Source organism: Triticum aestivum, chromosome 5B (assembly GCF_018294505.1).
Source record: "Triticum aestivum cultivar Chinese Spring chromosome 5B, IWGSC CS RefSeq v2.1, whole genome shotgun sequence".
Lineage (NCBI taxonomy): Eukaryota > Viridiplantae > Streptophyta > Magnoliopsida > Poales > Poaceae > Triticum > Triticum aestivum.
Window position 1 is genome coordinate 510,751,427 of NC_057807.1, and position 25,944 is coordinate 510,777,370.

Here is a 25,944-nt window from a genome sequence, read left to right on the forward strand (position 1 = left end):
TTACCACAGACCTACGGGTCCATAGTTATTAGCTAGATGGCTTCTTCTCTCTTTTTGGATCTCAATACAATGTTCTCCCCCTCTCTTGTGGAGATCTATTCGATGTAATGTCTTTTTGCGGTGTGTTTGTCGAGAACCGATGAATTGTGGGTTTATAATCAGATTTATCTATGGATATTAATTGAATCTTCTCTGAATTCTTTTATGTATGATTGAGTTATCTTTGCAAGTCTCTTCGAATTATCAGTTTGGTTTGGCCTACTAGATTGATCTTTCTGGCCATGGGAGAAGTGCTTAGCTTTGGGTTCAATCTTGCGGTGTTCTTACCCAGTGACAAAAAGGGTTGCAAGACACATATTGTATTGTTGCCATCGAGGATAACAAGATGGGGTTTATATCATATTGCATGAGTTTATCCCTCTACATCATGTCATCTTGCTTAATGTGTTACTCTGTTCTTATGAACTTAATACTCTAGATGCAGGCAGGAGTCGATCGATGTGTGGAGTAATAGTAGTAGATGCAGGCAGGAGTCGGTCTACTTGTTATGGATGTGATGCCTATATACATGATCATGCCTAGATAATCTCATAACTATGCGCTTTTCTATCAATTGCTCGACAGTAATTTGTTCACCCATCGTAATACTTATGCTATCTTGAGAGAAGCCTCTAGTGAAACCTATGGCCCCGGGGTCTATCTCTTATTATATTTGCTTTCAATCTACTTTTATTTGCATCTTTACTTTTTGCATCTATATTATAAAATACCAAAAATATATTTATCTGATCATACTATCTCTATCAGATCTCACTTTCGCAAGTGGCCGTGAAAGGATTGACAACCCCTTTATTACGTTGGTTGCGAGTTCTCAATTTGTTTGTGTAGGTGCTTGAGACTTTTGAGGAGCCTCCTACTGGATTGATACCTTGGTTCTCAAAACTGAGGGAAATACTTACGCTACACTTGCTACATCACCCTCTCCTCTTCGGGGAAAACCAACGCAAGCTCAAGACGTAGAAGTTTGTACCCCTCGCTACTACTATGGCATGTCCCGGGAGGGCATGGTAGAGATCGCGGGTTAAAAACCCGCGCTACTAGTATCAACTTAGTAGTAGCGAGGGGTAAAAACCCGCGCTACTAGTAAGTAGCAGTAGCGAGGGTTATAAACCCGCGCTACTAGTAAGCGTCTGCTTATAAGCTTTTCCCTTGTAGTGTTGTCACAAGGATTGAGCAACGCAAGATCGAAACCATCACAAAGCACCTCTCCCATTGCAAGATAAATCAACCTAGTTGGCCAAACCAAATAGATAGATCGAAGAGAAATACAAATCTATAATAATCATGCATAAAAGAGTTCAGAGAAGACTCAAATAATATTCATAGATAATCTGATCATAAACCCACAATTCATCGGATCCCAACAAACAAACCACAAAAGAAGATTATATCGAATAGATCTCGAAGAACATCAAGGAGAACATTGTTTTGAAGATCAAAGAGAGAGAAGAAGCCATTTAGCTACTAGCTATGGACCTGTAGGTCTGTGGTACATTATTCACACATCATCGAAAGGGCATCAAGGTTGATGTAGAAGCCATCTGTGGTCGATTCCCCCTCTGCCAGAGTACCGAAAAAGGCCTCCAGATGGGATCTTGCGATAACAGAAACTTGTGGCGGCGGAAAAAGTATTTTGGATGGCTCCCTAATGTATTGGGAATATTTGGGAATTTATAGAGTTGAAATTAGGTGAAGAGGTGCCATGAGGGGCCCACAAGTCACGGGGTACTCTTCAGGTTTTCTCTCGGAGCTTCTAGTGTCCCATCTAGTCCAGAAAAAATTGTCAGAATTTTTCGTAGCGTTTGGATTTTGTTTGATATTGATTTTCTGAAAAGCCAAAAACAAGCAAAAGACAACATCTGACACTGGACACTAGGTTAATAGGTTAGTCCCAATAAGGATATATAATTGCATAATTAACATCCAAGCTTGATACTATAAACATCTCAGGTTAATATGTTCATTTAACTCTTAATCTCATTCATTTATTAGTCTCTTCTAATCCACACAACAATGCTTCAATTCGAGATAAGATCAACACGAAAAAGAAGCACTTTGATGTTGTGGTTCCACTTAAGCGATCGGTTCGTAGTTTCGTCCATTGTAAACTTTAATTTCGTGTTCTTGTTTGGATTTATTTTGGATGAATTTTTTAAAAATTCATCATGACAGTTTGAATTTTTTCTTGATCAGTAGATTCATCTTGCAGTTCCACACGACTTTTGTGTAGCACGTTTTTTGTTTTGAGAATCATAGACATGCAGATCTATATCTTTCTCGTGACTGTACATATGCATTTCCATGGTCTGGTTTAATGACACTCCTTAATTATTGTTCCTCTGTGCCTCTGCCCCACGTCCTGTTACACTGGCGCCACCGTCGGCGTCATTTCTTTTGGTTTCATCTCCCGCGTCCTACTGCACTGATGTCCTCGCCGTGGTTCATCCCAGCCTCCTCTCCGCATCCTGCTGCACTGGCATCGTCGTCACCGTGGTTCATCTCAGCATTCTCTCCCACGTCCTACTACACTGGAGCGGTCGTCAGGGTCGTTCCTCCCGCCCTTGTCTCCCATGTCCTGCTACACTACTACACTGGCTCCACCCTCGACATCGTTCCTCTCGGCCTCCTCGCCTGTGTCCTACTAAATTGCCGGCGGCATCATTCCTTTCGGCCTCATATCCGCATCCTAATGCGCCGCCGCCGCCATGGCACTGTATTTCTCGTCCCCCATCCCCTGCCTCAGCGCCCTCCTATTTGTCCCTCCGGACGGACTTTCTCTGCAGCGATGACATATCAAGTAGTTTGCCACGCCGCAGACGGCCACTGTCCACCACAGTCGCCATGGCACTGTACTGTAACTCTATGTGTTATGTGTAACTGTTAACTCTCAATCATATCCTTTGTATGAAACCAAACACCGTGTAGTTGCACTAACACAGTCAATGCAGGACACCAAATATCATATCGAAATTGCTCTCCTAATGCAGACAGTCTACATGCACACAACCAAACATGTGCGGCCGATGATTTTTTGCCAGTTTTTTTTTTCAACCAGAACTAACTGAGATGCGCATGCAATGCAGGCAAAATCGCCACGGGCAACCAAACGTGTCCCTATTGTATCGATTTAGCCACATGGCCGAGCTATATTTGGTTGTACCCCATCTCCACTGCTACGTATAAACCTCCTCGGCGACGGTGACGAGTCTAGCTAGCTGATGGATGGGTCAATCCATAGTGGAATTGCCGGGGCTGGTATGATTCTCAGGGACCATGTTGGGTCTATTGTTTTCAGCTCTTGTCGACATCTATTTTCTTGTGTGGATGTTTCGGAAACAGAGATACTGGCTATCAAAGAAGGCTTGATGTTGGCGTCACAATGGAGCAATCTACCAATCTAAATTGAGTTTGATTGTCTGAAAGCCGTGCGAATGATTCAGAGTGGTGAAACAAATAGGTCAAAAATATGTTTTTTTCTTAGTTATAAGGAGATTAGCGATAATTTAGAGAAACGTGGTTTTTATATTACTCATATACGACGTAGTCAAAATCTAGCTAGTCATTCTATGGCCAACTTCGGGAGGGCACAAGTTCGTACTGCTGTATGGCTTGGGTCTGGACCTGAAGAAGTACTTGACATTGTATGTCGTGACTGTAACTCCTGATTTTTGACTAATACAAGAATTATTCACAAAAAAGAAAGAGACACGTGTGAAGTGAGTAGTTGGTTGGGTCATTGGAGCCACATGACGATTCACTTCACGTAGGAGTACCTCGGCACGACTGGACAGGCTGGCTGGAACCAACCGAGGGTTGAAATAGCTCGCGAGCCTCGACATCGCTGAAAGTGCATTTCTGTACGTGGACGGAAGAGAAGATTCCATGCATGCACGACGACCAGGTCGATCGACGAGGAGTACAACGTGATTGCTACAGAACGGAAATTATCTAGAGGAAAATTCAGTGACTTGGGCGTCGTCATGGGTATAAAATCGGAGAAACGAAGAGAGGTTATCTGCTATGGCTCTTGCCATTGGTGCCGTGATCTTGAGGACTTGACGTCGTTTTCGGGGTCGCGCAGCCAGCCATGCCAACCTCTGGTCGCTGCCGTTTCTCTCTCGTTGCGTTGTGGATCCATCGCCGCCTCAACTCTCTCATCGCTTTCAGCTCGTACGTACGCATGCACGTCCCTTGGCTGCTCAAGAATCGAGCCAGGGTCAGATGGAACAGAATGTCAGTGGCTTTAACAAGTCTCGTACGACATAGTACCTGCCGCTACATGGATTTTTTTTTTTGAGAGGGAGCCGCTACATGGATGGGAGTGAGACAGTACTGATATGATAATTCACGACTCCAACCTGGCATGAGGAATCACCGATCAGTTTAATTTAGGTCACTTTTTCTATTGGATAATTATATCAATGTCTATACATATTTATCTTGGTAACACTGTGTATTAAATAACTAAATTTTCTCATATATTAATCTTGGCAAACACTATACTGAATATTTTTATATTATTATTATTATTATCATATTTTGTGCACATATGCATTAATTTTAGCCCTACATTTACTTGTTAGCGTCAATATTTGATATATTTCAGAATATTGGACAAAGTTCTATGATTAAGCATAGTGTATACTTTAAGAGTCTGTCTAAGGCTATAAATTTTTAAAAGAAAATTAGGGCCCCATGTTGTATGTCGCACCGGGGCCTCAAATTTCTTAAGACGGCCCTGGATACACATCTGAATGCAACCAACGCGTTCAGGTTGGCGTATCCATCGACATGGAACTCTATTCTACTAGATCGACACGATATCATGCGAGATGGGAGATGATGGCTGAGAACGTTAGAATATCACTTTATCTAGATTTCAGTTAGCTGAATTTTTGTTTTGTGGTCAATCGATTTTTTGGTCCTTGGATTGGGCTTTAAGATTTGTGTTGTTTTCTTTTTTCTGTCATGTTTTGCTGGTGGTATTGGGCTGTTTGGATTCGGTTGACACCTATTTTGGGTCAGTCGATTTTGATATTAGGCTGAATTTTGGTGTGTGCATGCTTTTTTGCCATGTGTTTGCTTTTGTTTTCTGCACGTGTAGATTTTTTTATTTTCCAGTTCAATTTTGTGCATGTCGAGTGCGTGAAAATGTATACATGCAAGTACTACATGTATAAATTACATTATAGTACCGAAACTTCACTCTTATATATTTATTATACATATTGTAAAAAGTGCATTTTGTGCTAATTGTGTGGAAAAAAATGTTTTTTTATTTTCTTTATTCTTTAAGGGTAATACCAATGCTAATTGTTTTGTGCTATTTTTTGTTAAGTAAATACATGTTTCTATTATTATGTGTATGTATGCATGAAAGTACTATAAAATATGTTTGTAAATTATACTAGACTGCTAAAATTGCATTATTATATGTGTATTCGCTGCATATTATAAAAAGTGCAATTTCACTGCAAAGTTGTGTGCAAGTTTTTTCTTTATTTCTTTCTTCTTAAGAGTAATACCAATGTCGTTAATTTATTCCATCTTAGAAAACTTTATTTGTTTTATTATGTTTAGTTTTTAATTAATTTCCTGTTTTTAAGGATGATACCAATGCCATTTATTCGTTCCTTGTTTAAAAACTTCGTTTGTATGTAAAATTCACTATTATATGTTTATCCTTAGATAACTAAAAAAACTGCATTTTATGTGTAAATTGTGTGCAAATTGCATCATTATTATTTTTGAATCCCTTTCTTCTTAGAAGGTGGTACCAATGCCACTATACTTCATTTTTCTTAAAAAAATTACTTTTATTTTTGTGTTTGTAAGTAAGTATACACGCAAGTATGATACACCATGTGTGTAAATTATACTCCCTCCGTCCCAAAATAAGTGACTCAAAAGTGACTCAACTTTGTACTAACTTTAGTACAAAGTTGACTCACTTTTGAGTCACTTATTTTGGGACGGAGGGAGTAGTAGGGAGGCAAAATTGCACTGTATATGCTTATTTTTGGCATATTACAAAAGTGCAATTTCTGGGCATACTTGTGTGCAAGTTATTTTTTAATTTTCTTTCTTCTTAAAGGGTTTCATTCTTCCATAGAAAACTTCATTATTTTGTTTTTGTTTTTATTTCTTATTAAAGGGTTTCATTCTTTCCTAAAAAACTTCATTATTTTGTTTTGTCGTTGTTTTTTTTTAATTTTCTTTCTTCTTAAAGGGTTTGAATCTTCCCTAGAAAATTTTATTATTTTTTTGATTTATTTTCTTTCTTCTTAAAGATTTTATTCTTCTCTAGAAAAGTTTATTATTTTTTCATTTTAATTTTAGTTGTATTTAATTTTCTTTCTTTAATGGTAATACCTTTGTTTTGCATATTATAACAAAGCACAATTTCTGTGTAAATTGCGTGCAAATTTTGCCGTTACTTGTTTTTTATTGCCTTTCTTCTTAAAGGGTATTGTCAATGTTCTGATTTTTTTTATTTTCTTTCTTCTTCAAGGGTAATATTTAATGCCAATGATACTCTCACGTATTATAAATACACGCAATTTGCATGCAAATTGTGTGCAAATTATGTCATTATTTATTTTATTTTCTTTATTCTTAAATGATAAACCAATGACAGTAATTCATTATTTCTTAGAAATTTTCATTATTTGGATTTTATTTTTGTTGCAAATTCATTTCTTCTTAGAAAACTTTTTTTTGGTAAAAATTTCACTATTATATTTTTAATCTTTCATATTATAGAAGCGCAATGTCTGTGTAGATTATGTGCAGATTTTGTCATTATTTTATTTAAGGTGACACCACCGTAATTTTTAGAATTTCGTCAGTCGACTAGTGCAAATTCCTGTAGTCGGTCCGTATTTCAATTTGGGCATGTGTGTTGCGTTCGTCACCAAGGTCCTGGTAACCCAGCATGCTTTTTAAGGGATACTCCCATATGCGTGTTTTTTTTTTGAGAAATTCCCATATGCATGCACTACACTGGTTTTCTCTGAAACTATACATGTACATTGCTTGTTGGGCCATTATGCTGCTACGTTCGCCCCAATTATTCAGACAGCCATGCATGTGTCTGATAACACGTGTGTGTGTGTGTGTGTGTGTGTGTGTGTGATGGAAACAGATGGCTGAGAAGGCACAGGGTGACGGAAGAAGTGTATGGATGTGCGGGCCATCGTTGGGACTTGGCCCAGGTTTCAGAGAATGAAATGTGTGGTACAAGTGCGATGTCGAGGCCAGGCTCAATCGACAGAAACAACTTTGGGTCAGTCGACTGACCCAAATTATGTTGATTGACGTAATGCTGTAAAAACAACTTCAGGGTTTCGTGCCCCAAACTGAAGTAGAGTGCCGTGGTTTTGGTGAAGTTCAGACAGCGTTGCTTCTTTGCTGTACGCCTGTATCCCTGTTACGGTGCTACGTGTAAACCTCGTGGATCTGGGAGACGACGACAGCGACGAGGCCAGACGATGCCGACGCCCGTGGAACCACACGGGCTGGATTGGAACCGGGCGCGCACGCGGGGCCCGGCTGTCTGCCCAACCTACCCACGGCACGGCCCGGCCGGCTCCCGTCTTGACCGGGCCACGACTCGACTGGCGAGTGAGCCTCGTGATCGGTGGAGAGATGCCATGGCAATTCTGCGGGCAGAAGATTCCATATCGAGCGAGCTGGCAACCCACCATGCTTGCATGGACGACGACCCGGTCGACACAGAGAAACGAGAACACCCGTACAGTACGTCCTCAGGTGCTTGCAAACGGGAACTAATATAGCTACAAGAAAATTATTATGTCCATGCAAGAAAAAGAAAACGTTGGGAGTGAGACTGACCTCGTCCTAAAATACGAACGCATCTGAAATTCTGAACGCATCCAAGGCGTTCGGAGGGACGTAGCGATCGGCATGGAATTCTATCCCAGATGGAGACGATCATGAGAGAGGGACGCGGCGGGAGAGCGCAATTATTTGGTGCAGTTGTGGCTGCCGAGGTGACGGATGACACAACAACTGCTTATCTTCCTTGACCCGAAACTGATTCTTTTTCCCGTCACACTCTTGCGGAATGGTTTGATCTCGACTAGAGCTTTGGTGCGTTTTGCTCGGCGTTCCTATGATTCTCCTCAGTGTTCTTGGTCTTTCGCGACGTGACGAGTCATCATTTCGATCACAGAATTCAGCGTCTTGTGCTCGTGGTGCAGTTGATGAAAAAGGTGATCGAACCACTGTTGCCGCTTGTCACTCTTCGGGTTTAGACACATTCCGCCGACCCTGTCAACTCACGTATAATCTGTTGGGGTGGAGCCTGCAGGCAGGCTGCAGCTCGTGTGACCACGCTGATTGAGCGCACGCAATTAGAGCATCTACAACTTTGACTAGGCAAATCCGTGTTCTCAAACACCCACGGGCGTGTTCGGGCGTGTCTGCTGGCACTGACCCGGTCAGTCCTAAAATTTGCTTATCTGCATCTGGATACCTCATACTAGAAATCTTAAATTCATACAAAAACATACAAAAAAAAACACGAACTATCGTAGTCCTCCTGGGAGATGTTATCTCCATGCCCGGCCCGGGTACGTGGGCGGTAGTCGCAGCTCTGGCTCCTCCGCGTTGGCCTCCACATCCATCTCCGCTTCGACCTTGTCGAAGAGCACGTCAGTCGCTGCCCATTCCTGTCGAATGAACTGCCGGTTGGCCTGTACATAGGCCTCGTCCCGGATGGACCCAGGATGGCCTGCTGCTCCGCCATCTCGTCCGCTTGGGTGCGGACTCCGCCTCCGCGTCCTCCATGTTAAAGCTCGCAGCCGGCGCCAGCTCCTGCTCCGGCTGCTCCGTATCGTCCGCCTCCTCCTTCTCCACCTCCATCGGAGCAGCCCGCTGCTCCTCTCCCTCCTCCTCCTCCTCCTCCTCTAGATCCGGCGAGTCCGGAGGCAGCCCGGCAGCGATGCCGGTGGCGCGCGCAGCGCGCCTCGCCCGGATCGCCTGCTCGATCTGGTACCAGCGCTCCGGCGTGAGCATAGCATAGGTGATTATTTTTTGCCGAACCATGGCGAAGCTGAAGAGCGTGGGAAGAGCGGCAAAGTGGGAGAGAGGAGGTGGATGGGCTCGGGCTGGCAGCGCGGAGAGGGAGGAGGTGGATCGCCTAGGGTTAGGGGACATTGGCCGGGTTAAATAGCCAAATTTGGCCTCGGGAGGCGAGTAGGAGCGGCACCGCGCGGCGTTCACACTCTGCCCCCATCGGAGGAGACGTTCGTCGGATCGCCGGGTTTTCGGACGATCCCTCGTGGGACCCCTTTGTCAGTCCGACGTGGCCGTGGGATTCCGCGTAGGACTATGGGATTCTGGGTCTCCTTCCTTTTCTCTTTTTTTTTTTCCATTTGTTTCTTCCTTTTTATTTTTTATTTTCTTTTTTGTTTGATTTATTTTGTATCTTTGTTTGTTTTCTATTTTTTGTTTTCTTTATTTATTTTAAGTTTTATTCTAGGTTTTTTGTATATATGTCAACAACATCTTTCCAATACATGTTTAACATTTTTCTAATACGAATTTAAATTTTCTTTAATACATGGTCAGCGTTTTTCTATACATATTTTCAGTTTTTTAAATATTTGATTAACATTTTTCAAATACACGATTAACATTTATTGAATACATGGTCCACATTTTTATACATTTTAATTGTTTAAATGCTGTATTAATAATTTTCAAATAAAAAAGATGAACATTATTTGCATAAATGGTCAATACTTTCTCTATACACATTTAACATTTTCTAAGCGCTTGATTAAGATTTTTCAAACACTTGTTCAACATTTTTTCAAGTGCTTGATTAACATTTTTATATCCATGACCAAAAAAATTCATCATTTTTTAATACATGGTCAATGTTTTTTATACACATTTAACATTTTCAAATGCTTGATTAACATTTTTCAAATACTTGTTCAACATTTTTTCAAATGTTTGATTAACATTTTTATATACATGATTAAATTTTTTCATCATTTTTTAATACATGGTCAACATTTTTTCTATACAGATTTAACATTTCCCAATTGATCGATTGAACTTTCAAATACTTGTTCATCATTTTTTCAAATTCTTGACTAACATTTTTGTAAACATGATAAAAAAATTCATCATTTTTTAATACATGATCAACAAGTTTTCTATACGCGTTTAACATTTTTCTGAATGGTTAATTAACATTTTTAAATACATGTTCAACATATTTCAAATACTTGTTCAATATTTTTTAAATGTCTTTTGTAATACACACACACACACATACACACACACACACACACACACACATATATATATATATATAATTTTAAATGTACACAAAAGTACAATAATAAAGCAGAGAATGAAAACAGAAAACGTAAAAAACAATAAAAAAAGAGGATGCCGCCTCCCGCGCAAGTGGGCCGGCCCATCTTGCTCGCCCCTTCAGCGAGTCGAAAGCTAGAATCGGTGAATGCGAGATATAATGGTGCCCAATTATACCTGGCCAAACCTCGGGCCGGGCCTAGCCAAGCCCGATGCAAAAAACCTAGGCCGAGGGCCGGCCCGGCCCGGCCACCGGGCCTGGTTTTTGGGCCCAAGTTCGGCCCGAACGTGTAAAAGGCCGTCGGGCCTCAGGCCGGGCCCCTTCAAAAAAGGGCAAAAACGATGGGCCTGGGCCCGGCCCGGCTTGGCCATCGGGCTCAAAATCTAGGCCCGAGCCCGGCCCAGGAGCAGCATCAGGCCAGGCCGGGTCGGCCTTTTTCGGGTCGGGCTGGGCCGGGCTGCCCATGGCTAGGAGTACACCCAATGAACCGGACACTGTTGATGATGACGAAGCTAAGGGTTGGGCTGGGATCCAGGCATAGTAGCCATATAATCGGATATAGGCCCACGTGTTTAGACAAATTTATGGGTATTTTCAAACAAGGGTTTTCCATTAAAGAAACCAATATAACAACAACAGTTCAAATTAGAAGAAACATCAAGCAAGTCCCCATCCAGCTGTGCGTCGTCTGGGTGCATGCCTCCGCGAGAAAAAGCTTGACGAAATCCACGTTGACGACTTCCACATCGACGTGCAGCGGGCTGGCCGGCTCCAGCAAGACCGCGAAGGCAACGACGAAGGCAACAGTTAACAGGGAGACGAGGAACTGCTTCCTCAGCTGGCTTCTCATGGATGCCGGCGGAGACAGTGGAATGGGGCGGCGTTGGGACGCAGGGAAGCTGGTGAGTGGTCTCTTATTTCGTCGCCGAGCTTGTTATGTTAGTTGGTGCTTATGTTGATGAGCTTGTTATGTTAGTTGGTGCTTAAAAGATTATCGACCATAGCAATAGCCGTTCGATGATCTGTGAGCGTAAGGTGGTTTTTTTTTTCCTCGAGATCTCTTGTGAGGGATCAATTGGTTAGGATATTGAAGTTTTGCTGGACCCCAACATGTTTCATGCGTTGAGAGGCCTATATATACTTTAATTTTGAACGGCATTTTTTTCATGTGTGTGCATCGCGGATTGAATTATGACCGTCTCACTTTGTCAAGGCAAACTAGCTCTGTAGCTCTTCAGCGAGTGTGATTGCTTTCGATTGATTTTGTCTTTTCAGGGGTTAACATGACATAGACGATGGAGACGTCTGTTAGTGTCATGAATCACCACGGCCTTTTTTCTTCTTTCCATGGGTGGTTGCAGTAGATGACAACAAGCTAAATCGTGTGGACCTTTTCTCTTTTGAAACGGAAGACCATGGAGACCCAGCTCCTCCCACTGCCATATCAAATATGGTATACGCCCTCGGCAAATGCAACGAGCTTCCTCGTGGCTTCCTTCTGCCACATAGATACCGCACGCGTGTCGTTGTTGGATAGGTCGTTGTTGTGCGTGGGCACAGCTGGGCTCACACACATTCCGGCTACCCTGTCAACTTAGGTATAATCTGTTGGCGTGGAGCGTGCAGCTCGTGTGATCACGCTGATCGAGTCCAGACTCCAGAAGACAATGGAATATCCTATTTGACGATCTCTGCGTCAAGCTGTCGAGGTTTCGCACAAGAGCTGGCGATCGAATGGTGAATTGGGCCGGCCCATTAACAGTGTCCGCGTTTCCGGTTTTGGGAATCTTCTAGAGTTTCCGAGCCGGTTTTTTCAGGTTCTGGGAAGCTTCTAGAAGGTTCCCTGTACCATTTTTTCTTTCTTTTTGGTTTTTGATTTTTCCTTTTTACGTTTTTCTGTTTATTTTTCTACTTTATTTTCTCCTTTTTGTTTCTTTTTTCGTTTCTTTTTTATTTTTCAAGTTTAGTTTTTTCGACAAAAGTGCATGTTTCGAAAATTGTTTGTAAACTTAAAAAAATGTTCTCAATTTTAAAAAAACGTGATTTTTCAAAAAAAATGTTTGTGTTTTCCAAAAGATAGCATAACTTCAAAACATGTTCGCATTTAAAAAAATGTTCTCTGATTTAAAAAATGTTCCCTTTTTAAAAAATGTCTGGAATGTTTTTGCTCAATTTTTCCAGGACTTTTCATATAATGATCGGGATTTAAAAAAAATGTACCTATAAAAAACTGTTCACAAATTTACAAAAAAATTATTTTCAAAATTTTGTTCACGTATTAAAAAATTGTTCGTGTTCAAATTTTGTCTGGGATTTTCAAAAAAAATTCTCCATTTCGAAAAAAATCGAATAATTCAAATTTTGTTTGTGATTTTAAAAATTGGTCCCATTTTGAAAAAATAATCACAAATTTCTTTACTGCTTGTTCAGGTTTTCTTACCAGTTTTTTTTATCTTTTTTTTCTTTTTTCTGCTTATTTTCTCCTGTTCTTTTTCGTTTTAAGAAAATTTCACAGTTATAAATATGGTCGTAATTACATAATTTTTTTTCATGTTTTTCAAAAAAATGTTCGAAAACTTAATAAATATTCTCATTTTCAAATTTTGTTCCGAGTTTGAAAAAATGGTTTCATTTCAAAAATCGTTCACGGATTTAAAAACTATTCATGTTTTCAAATTTTGTTCAGAGTTAGAAAAAAATGTTCCCTTTATCAAAAATTGTTCACATATTCAAAAAATGGTCCCTTTATCAAAACTTTGTTCACATATTCATAAAATGTTCAAGTTTTTGATTTTTCTTCTCAAATTTGAGAATTATTCGCTTGTAAAAAAATTACATTTTTCAAAATATTGTTCGAGTTTGGAATTTGACAAAATGTTCGGATCTGACATCGCCTATAGTTTCGCGCGCCATCTTAATCAAACAAAGCATGTTTATCCCGTTGGCTAGCCACTCGCGATAACAACAGGATGTCCCTTGTTCGATCCCTCCCTTGATCACTTATTTTTTGCGATTTTCACTGTGTTGCGTTAATGGGCCGGCCCAGTTGGAGTTGCCTGTGCATCCACTCAGCAATTTGCCGCAGCGAGCGGCACATAGGAGTTCCCCCAGACAATTACCTCCACGGATATAATTATCCACATTTTGAAATGGCCGTGAGCCCAGGGAATTTTCAATGGATAGGTCATTTCTTCGGGGCACGCACTTGCCAAGCTCTGGCGGGCTGCTCGATTGTCTCGCGATTCGCAACCTAGTTGGATCCCGCACGAGGGCACAGTAAGTTTTAAATTTTAATTGTTGAAACTTACAATTTTGCCTCTGAAAATTCTATTTTTCTCAGTCGCAAGTATCAAGTTTCAGAATTGAATTTTAAGCGATTTTTGTCGCTGGTAATGAAGTCGTGATTTTATTGGTAGTGATTTTAAACTTCACATTTTTTTCGAAATTCTTCAAAACGTATTAAAAATGGATCATTTCTCTCGCCACCAAAAACACGAATATGAAAACATAACTTAATTTATACCTTTTATTCAAAAAGTATGAAAGTTTGAAAATCAAAAGCCAAAAAGAAAAAACACGCGCGAGAGACTAGGTGTCCCTGCACCTGCGTGCCCCAAATCCTATCCCGTCATTTCTTGCCTATATGTCCGTCCGAACATGCTCGTACACCAAAATCATCTTGCATACCTGATTGGTAAAGAACATATTTTTAAACAATTACACGAACCAAGTTGGCTACATGAAGGACAGAGGGAACGAAAGCGCTTTATCTAAGATATCCCAAAGATCTTCCTTTCCTTTTCGAAAGGGTATTCGAGCATCTCATTATGTCGAGAGCAACCCAACATTTCTATGCGAGTGCCACATGAAGAGATTTTCAGTCTCGAATCTTCTTCTAGTTCACTCGTGGGGTGGCCCAAATGTGTGAACTGTCAGGTCTCTCCATAGCTAGCCCATTTGCGGGAGAGAAATGGGTCGTCCGGTCTGTTTGCCAGGTCAACCCAGACACGCCCCCTCCCCAAAAAAAACCCACCCAAACCGCTCTTCTCGTTGGCTCCACCCAAAACCTAGATCATTTGTACGACTACTACGCCATCCAAAAGTACGACCGGAACATTGAGTGCTACATGTCAAACAAAGCCACTGGCGACGGGCACCACCTACGATACGATTACGGTAATTTCTATATCTCCAAAACCTTTTACTACTTGGTAAAGCGACACTGAATATTGCAGGGCTAGGCGAATGAATTGGACACCATCGACGATGACAGGGCTGAGGGTTTGGCTGAGATCTAGACATAGTTGCCCATACAATCTGATAAAGGCCCACATTTTTAGTCATTTCAAACAAGGGTTTTTCATGATAGTATATTCATTAAGGAAACAATTATAACTACAACAGTTCAAATTAGGAAAAAAAGTCAAGCAAAGTCTCCAAGGCTCGGGGGTAGGGGTCACCGCCCTCCCCTTCCCCCTTCCCATTATAACTAATATGGTTGAATATTGAGGTGTGCCTTTGCATGGATTGCTGCATGTTGATATGGTTATAAGAATTGTTTTTTGCTTCAATGTTAATTTTTTCTCGTAATAATATATCATGTTAATTTGGCATCCATTTCTCTTACAATGTAGGTCAGCTTGGTTCTAGAACTAGAACGCAATGTAGCCCGTTTCTAAAACAAAACCGTACTCCAAATTGTTTGGCACCAAAACAAATATGGTTATTTCGGCTGGAGCGTGGGCGCAAATGAGACAACTTTCTTCTATCTAAGTCTAAAAATAGCGGAGGGGTGTGCGGCAAGGGGAGGGTACCTGACATGCACATGTCGCTAGTACATGATGTGCGACTAACCACTTCATCTGGTTGGCACAGGGATATGGGAGTGCCCCAGGTTTTACCTGATCGCCCTGGAGGGTTGGCTGAACGACCACGTTACATCTCCAAGCGCTACATGTCGGACGAAGCCGTCGGCGATGAGCACCACCTGAGGTATGATTATGGCAATTACTATGCCTCCAAGACCCATTATGACCCGACAAAGAGGCGCCGAATATTATAGGGCTAGGCAAATGAATCAGATACTAGTGATGATGACAAAGCTAAGGGTTGGTCTGAGATTCAGGCATAATTGCCCATATAATCTGACAAAGGCCCGCATTTTTAGTCAATTTGATGCGCATTTCAAACAGGGGTTTTCCATGATAGTGTCTACATTAAATAAACCATTATATAACAACAATAGATCAAATCAGAAGAAAAATCAAGCAAAGTCTCCCAGGCTCAGGGAGTGTTTGGGGGGGGGGGGCACCGCCCTCCCCCTCTCCCATTGTAACTAAGTAGATAGGGAGTGTGCATTGCTCGGTCCAATCGCGAGCTATAAAACAACACAATAGCGAATGGTTCTACGCCAAAAGGCAATTCACAAAATATTTGACCTTATGAGTCCAGGTGAAGTAAATATTTCCACGTATGATTGAGATGCATCAAGTTTGTCACAAATAAATAGACAAAAAGAGACAGTTTGATGGATCAAGATTACATCAAGTCATTTATATAAAAAGCAACACATCCCACAAGTCAAAAGACCACCAATAATAATTAGAGCAAGTCGTTTACACAGGAAGGGGCTGAAGGCTAAGTAGCATATTACAAGGCAGCCGAATAACACAAAATACTGAAAGCAAGGCATTTATACAAAAGGCTAGTGACGATCAGATAGCAACCTCGATAGATACGCAAAATGAGAACCAATAATGCAGTACATCATGGCGGGTGATACCCCTGGAAGCATATTTTCCAATTCCAATCGCCGATCAACGCCAATTTGCCTATGTAAATAAACATTGTAGTATACAATAAACGTTTGCCTATCGACATGGCCTTGGCGCACGGTGCCTAGTTCAGCCCCATTATAACAAAGTATTCAGTAACAAGAAGTAGAAAAATCATATGTAGCTCGGGAGACAACCATGGAGGCTGCTAGTTGAGGTTGTGCCAACAGTGTCTGCCTCCTGTAACATGGGCTCTCCAACACCTGGTGCAGCTAGGATTGGGTTGCTTGCAAGAAGGGTTTTAATTTCTTTCAGTCCGGCCGTGGCATCGTCCTTCCATTTGAAGTTGTCTGTGTGTCGCAATAGCTTGTAGAGTGGTAGCGTTTTTTCTCCCAATTTGGAGATAAAGCGGTTTAAGACCGCGACGCACCCAGCAAGTTTCTGGACTTGCTTTAGGTCTGTTGGTATGACCAATTATGACAACGCTCGGATCTTGGCTGAGTTTGCTTCAATTCCTCTATGGGAAACAATGAACCCGAGCAGCTTTTCGCCGGAACTCCGAATACACATTTTTCTGAATTAAGCCGTATGTCGTATGTTCGGAGGGTGTCGAAGGTGAGGCGAAGATCGTCCACCAGTGTCTCGACGTGCTTTGTCTTGATGACCACTTCGTCCATGTATGCTTCGACCGTTTTGCCTATTTGCTTTTCCAGGCAAGTTTGAATCATGCGCTGGTAGGTAGCCCCAGCGTTTTTGAGTCCGAAGGGTATAGTGTTGAAGTAGAAGGGACCATAAGGGGTGATGAACGCGGTTGCGGCCTGTTACGATTCCTTCATCTTAATCTGATAGTATCCAGAATAGGCGTCGAGGAAACACAAAGAGTCGTGCCCTACAGTTGCGTCAATAATTTAGTCCATGCGAGGCAATGGGAAGGGGTCTTTAGGGCAAGCCTTGTTGAGGTATTTGAAATCGACACACAGGCGCCAGGATTTGTCTTTCTTTGGTACCATAATCAAGTTGGCTAACCAATCTGGATGTTTAATTTCCATAATAAACCCAGCCTCTAACAATTTGGCTAGCTCTTCTCCCATGGCTTGACGCTTGGGTTCGGAGAATCACCGTAGTGTTTGCTTCATGGGTTTGAATCCCTTGATTACATTAAGACTGTGTTTGGCTAGTCTTCGTGGGATGCCGGGCATGTCTGAAGGGTGCCAGGCAAAGATATCCCGATTCTCTTGCAGGAATGTGCGTAGGGCGGCGTCCACTGCCGGATCCAGCTGTGCTTCGATAGATGCTGTTTTATGAGGGTCCGTTGGGTGCACTTGGAATTTGACTATTTCTTCGACTGGCTTGAAAGAGGTGGATTTGGATCTCTTATCGAGAATCACATCGCCCCTATCCACCATTGACTGTACGGTGGCTAATTCCTCTGCCGCGAGGGCTTCAGATAGTGTCTCGAGGGCCAAGGACATAGTTTTTTTTCGGTACGAAGGGCTTTGTCCGGGTCGCTCGAGATTGTGATAATTCCATTAGGACTGGGCATTTTGAGTTTCATATACCCATAATGGGGTATAGCTTGAAAGCGTGAGAAAGCGTCCCAGCCGAGGATGGTGTGATACCCACAATTGAAGGGGACCAGCTCAAAGAGCAACTCTTCGGATCGGTAGTTCTCGGGCGTGCCGAACACCACATCCAGTTTAATTTTTCCCGAGCAGTGTGCTTCTCGACTGGGGACAATACCTCGAAAGGTGGTATTGCTTTGCTTGATGCGTGATCTATCCATCCGCATTTTGTCGAGCGTGTCCTCATAGATGAGGTTAAGTCCACTGCCGCCGTCCATGAGCACTTTAGTGAGCCAAAAACCATCAACGATGGGGTTTAACACTAAGGCGGCAGGTGCTCGGACTGACCGAACCTTTGGTTCGTCTTCGGCCATAAAGGTTATTGCCGTGTCATTCCATGGGCTCAGTGCGGTAACTTGGTGGACTTCGGTGAGGTCGTGGAGCACCCGTTTACGCCGATTGTTTGAAGAGAAGGTCTCGAAGACTGTTAGGACGTTAAAGTTGTCCCTCTTCGGAGAGTATTTTTCTGGAGTTGCGGTGAGGATGGCCTCTCCACTTTTTGCTGCTTGCTAGAGTACCCAACATGCTCGGAGGCTATGGGTTGGGACTGTGTGTGGAGTGGCGTGAATCGGGCATGGCTTGTCCAGCAATTCGTCAAGAACGGACCTGTGTTCCGTGAAGGGTTTATTTTTCCTGCACGTAGACTGGTGGTCGGGTGACCCGCCAGGATGTGTCCGTTTAGCCTGGGCCGCACACTGCTTCAAGGCTGCGGGCTCCAGTTGAGTATTCTGGGCCCTCCATGTGTTTTCCATCGCATAGTACTTTTGTACTTCTTGTGATAGTTCCGTGAAACTCTGTATGTGGCGACGGTCGAGGGCATTCAGTATTCCCTGGTTGGTGCAGTTACGGTTGAAAACCAAAATTACGTCGTCGCCCGAGCAGTCTTTGATCCTGTTTTTAACAAGCAGGAATCTGGACCAAAAGTGGTGGACCCTTTCTTGAGGCTGCTGCCGCACATACATCAGGTTGTATATATCTAGAGGACCTGAGTTGCTTGGGGAATATAGATTGGGGTGGGTGGGTGGACTAAATTTTGCATCTTGTCCCACATCTGTGTTTGGAGCAAGGACGGTTTCCGAGGCAACCGGTTCGAGTCCAGTTAGGCACAAGGGCTCCGACAATCCTATGCTAGAACTAGAGTCCGGAGGGCGTAAGGTCCCGTCCGGAGGGGAAGTATCCGACTCAGGGGATTCGGAGACCCGAACATACTTGGTTTTCAACATGGGGAGGGAAGTGTCGTTGTCCGATTCCTCAATGACTGCTACGAGGTGGGTGATCGGCGAGCGATTAATTTCCCTCTGGTCAGGCTTGAGCCCGATCCGATCATAGTCTGTTGAGACTCCCAGGGCGGCGATGCGGTCCAGCAGTTTGTTCAAAGACGAAACATCCGTCGGATCCAACTTTTTGGAGTAGTTAGGGACGATGTGAAGACGATGTCCAACGACCATGGGGGCAGTTGTAGGCTTGACGGTCGTGCAAGCCCTTATGGTGAAGCCGCCGAACTAGAGGGTCTGCCTAGAAGCTAGGCATCCTCCAGAAGTGATATTATCGCTGATGACTAGGCGAGCCATAGACCGCTTTTTGCTGACAGCATGACAGAGCTCTCAATGAAAGCACCAATGTCGGTGTTGAAATTGGCAGATCTCGGGTAGGGGGGACAAGGCTGTGCGTGTAAGGATCAATGGTAACAGAAGGCCAGGGGACACAGTGTTTACCCAGGTTCGGGCCCTCTTAAGGGAGGTAAAACCCTACTCCTGCTTGATTATATTCGACGAGTATGAAGATTACAAGAGTTGGTCTACCTCGAACATAATGGCTAAACCCTAGATGTCTAGCCTATGAGTATTCCAATGACGGTGAAGAAGATAGCCTCTACGGACTAATCCCTCCAGTTTATATACACACCGGAGGGGCTTAGGGTTTGTACAAGGTCGGTTCATCAGGGAAGGAAGCTTCCGGACTCTAATCTTACCGCCCACATATTGAGAAGTCCCATCCGGACACGGAGGATAATATTCAACTTGATCTTGTACGGCCCATCCAACCCGGCCCATACTCCTAGGCCGGATACCTGAGGACCCCCGAATTCAGGACTCCCTCAGCCAGTCAGGCAGCAGTGCGCGCCACGGCTGGAACTAAAGGGGCGGAGGGTGTGTGAGGGTGCGAATACCCTAAGAGGCAGGTACTCCAACATCCTTTAAATGAGTAATATCGGGTGATATGTGTGAGAACGTTATTATTCAATAATGATACGTAAAGCCCCAATACCAATATAGTATCGCCTTGATTTAGATTCTTGGTTTGGAGAGCCGACGATGGCAACATTGAGAAATGGATGCTGGAAGATACTTTTGCACTGAGTATAATTCTTGATGCCACTTATTCTTCAACAGAGGATGTTGCCACAATTCATGTTGAGGTTGTTATCGATGGCTTTGTGTACATGTCAATGCGTGAACAAAGTACTCCTATCTCTATGCCTGGAAACAATATAGCTAACAAGCTTTTTGATATCATGTGCAAGTCTTGCTTGTCGTACATCATGTTGTGGTCTTCTTTGGTGTGTAATAGATGATCCCATGCTTGAAGATCCAGGCAAAGTTTCTTCAAATGTATAGTTGTGGTAGGCTGCCATTAATTCCACCTTTAGCAATTTTAGATATTTTTTCACAACAATTGTGATTCTAAGTCTTGATACAATAACATACTCATGTTTTATTTGTGCAACTCATAGTACACGCGTTCAATTGCAAATTGTATATTAGTACGAGGATGCAATATTTAGCATGCCATCATGTGCAGACTTTATGATAGCACAAGGATAAAGTGCATGTTGTGCTCCCTATGTTTTGTTGTTTGTGCAAATTATATGATATCACAAGGATCTAAAGTGAGGTAGGAAATTTGTCTTCACTAAAGTGTTTTTTACATCAAATCGATTTTATTCCTAAAATAATGGACATGTCATTTACAAGCAAATGAGAAGTAAAATCAGGGATTTCATCATCCTATGAACCTGAAAATCTATTGCAAAAGGAGTTCTTTGCTATTTTGTCTGCCACCTGATTTGCCTCTCTGAAACAATGTTTGAAGGATATCTTTGTAAAATGCACAACCAGTTGTTTGCACTCTGTGATGGTTGCTACCTTAGGACCTAAGTAGTGCTCATTCTGGTTGATAGTATCAAAGGCAAAGGAACAATCAGACTCAATTTCCACCTTAGAACAGTCGATATGGCCCGCCAAGTATAGTCTGTTCCTTATTGCAATTAGCTCTGCATAATCCACATCACGAATATTGGGCACAAACCAACTTGATGTGGCTATGAAATCACCCTGGTCGTCACGAGCCACAGCTCCACAAGCACCTGAGAGTGTTTCATAATGAAAGGAGGCATCAACGTTTTTCCACATATGATCACTCTTCCTAGTTGGACCTTTGGGTATGACTGGTCTTAGGTAATTCATCGCCAAAACACTGATAGATAGTGCAGTTTTCTCACGCGTCTGGACTTGAACCCCCCTCACTATTTTGCGCCGTTGCCACCATATATACCATGCCGCTATGACGGCAAGATCCGCCCTTAGTAAATCTCCATCAGCGCCTTGTAGTTTCGAGATAATCTCCATGGTAATAGATCCCGATCTATCCTCTATTACAGCCGTCTGAATGACTTGCAACAAGCCCAACTGATCCCAATCTTTTAGTTCTCTTCGCCATTTAAACAAACGCCGTTGGATGTCTTCATCTCCGATCGAACACACCGGGCATTGAGGTGAGCAGAGAATGTGCCGATTTGCTAGTACCCACAAGCATGGGAATTTGCCGTGCAAAACCTTCCATGCAAAATTCTTAATCTTTCCTAGTATTTTCAGCCTCCACATATCCTTCCAAACATAGTTAACTTGTTCTCTATCTTGACAATCAGCTCTCATTACACGCGTTCTGTGTTGATGCTAGAACTCCTTATGGTAAGCAGACTGTACAGAAAAAATGCTTGATCGTGTATAATTCCAAGTTATAAAATCTTCTATCATATGAGCATTCAAACGGATTTGTAGGATCTTGTAGACATCAACAGGTGAGAAAACATCGCGAATAAGAGCCTCATCGCCCTGTCATGTGTTAGGATTTATTAAATCTTCCATCTCGGAGAGCATTGTTGCACCCCTATCTGTGATAACTTGTCTTCACTAAAGTGTTGTCTACACTTACAGGCTACCTACGCAATTAACTTGTGGAGACCTCCCACTAACCAATTACCGCCACCGAATTTAACTGAGGACCCTCTCCCATGATTTCCCTCCAACCAAAAAAATGCCAGGCAAGCCCGTTAGCTGATTCCCTAAGATGTCGTCCCTATGTGTAGCATTGTTCCTAGTGCTAACCATTATGTGATTTCATTCTTGTAACAAATATTATTTCCTTTTCACTGACTGTGTGGACGATAACCTTATATCTCCCTAAAACTTATATCCTTTTACTATATGCTCATAGCCTCATACAAACACGAATCTGCACTTGCACTAAACGTTGCTTCCAGCATCCATGTGCTCTCTCTCTCTCTCTCTCTCTCTCTCTGTGTGTGTGCGCGCGCGCGCGTGTGTGTTTTTGACTAGTGTGTTTTTTATCATGAGACATGAGCACATTAGCGAAGGAACGATAGACTTTCATGTTGTATGTACCGAAGAGCATGTAAATCTCTAACTTATTTTTCGTGGGTGAGCAAATCCGGTTTGCCTCCAGGTGGCAGCCGGCGACTGGCCACGCTGGGGACGCTGGATGCCGACCCATATCCGGAGGCATCACGGCGGCCAATGGGGTCGCGAGGACGTGTCGCGCCCCGCATCCACCAGTTGTGCCCCGCGCACCTCAGTCGCCGTATAAAGATCCACCTCGCGCACCGGACATCTCCACCCAAACACACACCATCCACCAGTTCATCTCACTGAGCTCGCAGGCAGCCCTAGCCACCAGCGAAATGGCCGCGTCGGCGCTGCACCAGACGACCAGCTTCCTCGGCACCGCCCCGCGGCGCGATGACCTCGTCCGCAGCGTCGGCGACTTCGGCGGCCGCATCACCATGCGCCGGACCGTCAAGAGCGCGCCCCAGAGCATCTGGTACGTACTGCTAGCATGTCCCATGCTTCTCTTCTCTCTCCCCCCGCCGAACATATATCACAGGACTAATGCACCTTGCTGATGGATGGATGAATGTGTAGGTACGGCCCTGACCGTCCCAAGTACCTGGGCCCGTTCTCCGAGCAGACCCCGTCGTACCTGACCGGCGAGTTCCCCGGCGACTACGGATGGGACACCGCCGGATTGTCGGCTGACCCAGAGACCTTCGCCAAGAACCGGGAGCTGGAGGTGATCCACTCGCGGTGGGCGATGCTCGGCGCCCTGGGCTGCGTGTTCCCGGAGATCCTGTCCAAGAACGGCATCAAGTTCGGCGAGGCCGTGTGGTTCAAGGCCGGCGCCCAGATCTTCTCCGAGGGCGGCCTCGACTACCTGGGCAACCCCAACCTGGTGCACGCGCAGAGCATCCTGGCCATCTGGGCGGTTCAGGTGGTGCTCATGGGCTTCATTGAGGGTTACCGTGTTGGTGGCGGCCCCCTCGGCGAGGGCCTCGACATCATCTACCCGGGCGGCGCCTTCGACCCGCTTGGCCTCGCCGACGACCCCGACACCGCCGCGGAGCTCAAGGTCAAGGAGCTCAAGAACGGCCGCCTCGCCATGTTCTCCATGTTCGGCTTCTTCGTGCAGGCCATCGTCACCGGAAAGGGACCCGTTGAGAACCTCTTCGACCATGTCGCTGACCCGGTCAACAACAACGCGTGGGCCTTTGCCACCAACTTCGCCCCCGGAAGCTAAATGTGTTTAGCCATCCGTCCGTCCGTCCGTCCATCGGACGAGATATGCATGTGTACTTGTACGTCGTGGATCAACGTGTAGCTGCACGTACTTTGTGTGTTTATTTGTACCATGATCGAGCGAGCGAGAGGTCCTCTCTCTGGCTGTGCGCAATGTAAATTAATTAAGCCCAACGTGTGCACGAGGGAATGGATGGAAGAATCGTGTGTCATTACTCAAGATCATCAACTGGCATGGCGCGCGCGTATACGGTATATATGCACTACAACAGAGAAGATGACAAGCACGAGGCTACAAGTATACTCCCTCTGTACCTAAATATTTGTAGTTGGGGAACCCCAACTACAAGTATTTAGGTACAGAGAGGTAGTAGTTTTTAAGTGCAACTACTTAGGTATATATGGAGGGAAGCTGACGTCTGGCATGTTTGGGGCGGTCTATTAAGTTTTCTAGAAATTTGGTCATCGAAAACGCATGAACAAACATTTTCGGTCTTTGACCTTTTCGTTGTTTTGTCATCGGTCTTTTCGAGGTGGTCTTTCGGTCACGACCATACAAACCGATTAGGTGAGCACCAACCGGCGGCAAGATAGAAGCCAGGAGCCCATGAGGATTCCATGACATCGTTCTTCAGCTGTCGTGGCCCTTTCTAGTGCCGCCATGCCACCCGCCAACGGCTAGGGTTAGCCGGTGAACTGTATGTTTACGTGCAGATTCAGGCATTCAACCTTCCAAGTTCTAGGTTTCCAGCAACTCGCGATGTAGACTATACACTGGGCCTTGGCAAGTTTGGGATCATTTGCACTTGGGCCTTGGCAAATTTTGAATCATTAGCAAATGGGCCTTGGTTAATTTTGGGCCATATGCACGCATGTTGTCCCGTTAATTAGGGGAAGCTGGTTAACAAACAACAGTGACCTAGCTCATCGAAATTAGTTCAGTCTTCTACATTTAAGTCAATACATTTTTTATTTCAGGTTTTACGGTTTTGGGGCTTTGGGCTCCAATCTTCGGTTTTCGTACATGACTTATATAGAGGGCAATACAAAGAGTCCTTGAAGGACAAGAAAATGAGTATGGTACCAACATGAAGTTGCACACAAGTCACACTACTTCTAGCATGAGCCACTGTTCTGTTCAACACAATAATAGGATTCAGAGCCCAATTTAACACAAACTTTAAATCAAACATAATTCTCCTATCTAGGAACCAGCCACAGACAATCCTATTGATGGAAGATGTCATGTTGGCGACGTGAAGCACTCCAAATTCTCAGATCCTCTGCTCATACAACGACAAGATTGTTTTTAACATTCGCCTACTCATGCTTGGTGCCTCTTCATTACTTCTTTTCTTGCATGTATTCTCGCATTTAAAAAATATCAGCATTTGAAAGATGGTCATTGGTGCATATGTGTAGGACGTCAAATTTTCATTTATTCACATGCTAATGAAAATACATGCCAATATGTTTGTTTATTTTGTGATGAACTATGTTCTGGCACAACAGATCCCCATATTTGAGTACTTGACTAACTCAAGATCCGAAGAGCCGACGTCAAACAAACATAAATCTCTTGTCGATGCATCTCTAGCCCGTGTAGGTTCGTGCAATGATCATGTTGTTTGTTCGATTTTTGAATTGCAGCCTCTTCTTGTTTTCCTTTAGATTGGAGGTTGAATAATCCATCACTGGTGGGGGATATCGCTCCATCACCTCTGCATCTCCCTTTGAGAAGAGTTCTGCTATCAATTCCAACCACACTTTAGCATGGCCATGGTGTACCATGCCGCCACCATCGTCGTATCATATGTCATAATAGATATGTAAAAGTCTATCCATGTGTCTTCCATTTTCGTTCAGAAATTGTTCTTTGTCCCATCTCATTTTGTTTCTTAACCGGGATTGTTTCTATTATTTTTGGACAAACAGTTCCAACCGTATATGTTGTCATATCCACGACTATGATTTATTATATTAAACATTTTTTACTTGTAAACAAAATACATTTCCTCGACATATGAATTTTACAACTGCAACTTTGATTATAGTTAGAAAAAATTACCATGTAATAATGCAAACAAGATTAAGATACACTAAACTTTTATTATGTAACTTTAACACTGATTAAAGAAAATTCACTTGCAGTAATTTGAAGCAAATAATGCAAATGAAGTGCTATTAGTTATTTATATTTATGAGACACTAACACTTAGAAAAAACATACGTTAAACAAAAAGGTTTCCATATTAGAGAAA

General features: G+C 43.4%; 1 protein-coding gene across 1 annotated transcript; it reads left to right on the forward strand.

Moving 5' to 3' along the window:
- Positions 1-22,668: 22,668 nt before the first annotated feature.
- On the forward strand, positions 22,669-23,903 carry LOC123112836 (chlorophyll a-b binding protein, chloroplastic). The gene is made up of 2 exons (XM_044533939.1): positions 22,669-22,931; positions 23,033-23,903. Exons 1-2 carry the CDS (start codon positions 22,792-22,794, stop codon positions 23,682-23,684), a joined length of 792 nt encoding a protein of 263 aa, XP_044389874.1. The 5' UTR covers positions 22,669-22,791; the 3' UTR covers positions 23,685-23,903.
- Positions 23,904-25,944: the final 2,041 nt, after the last annotated feature.

Coding starts and splice junctions, on each gene's coding strand:
- LOC123112836 (XM_044533939.1), top strand. CDS start 22,792: ATGGCCGCGTCGGCGCTGCACCAGACGACCAGCTTCCTCGGCACCGCC. Junction 22,932..23,032: donor AGCGCGCCCCAGAGCATCTG/GTACGTACTGCT, acceptor ATGAATGTGTAG/GTACGGCCCTGACCGTCCCA.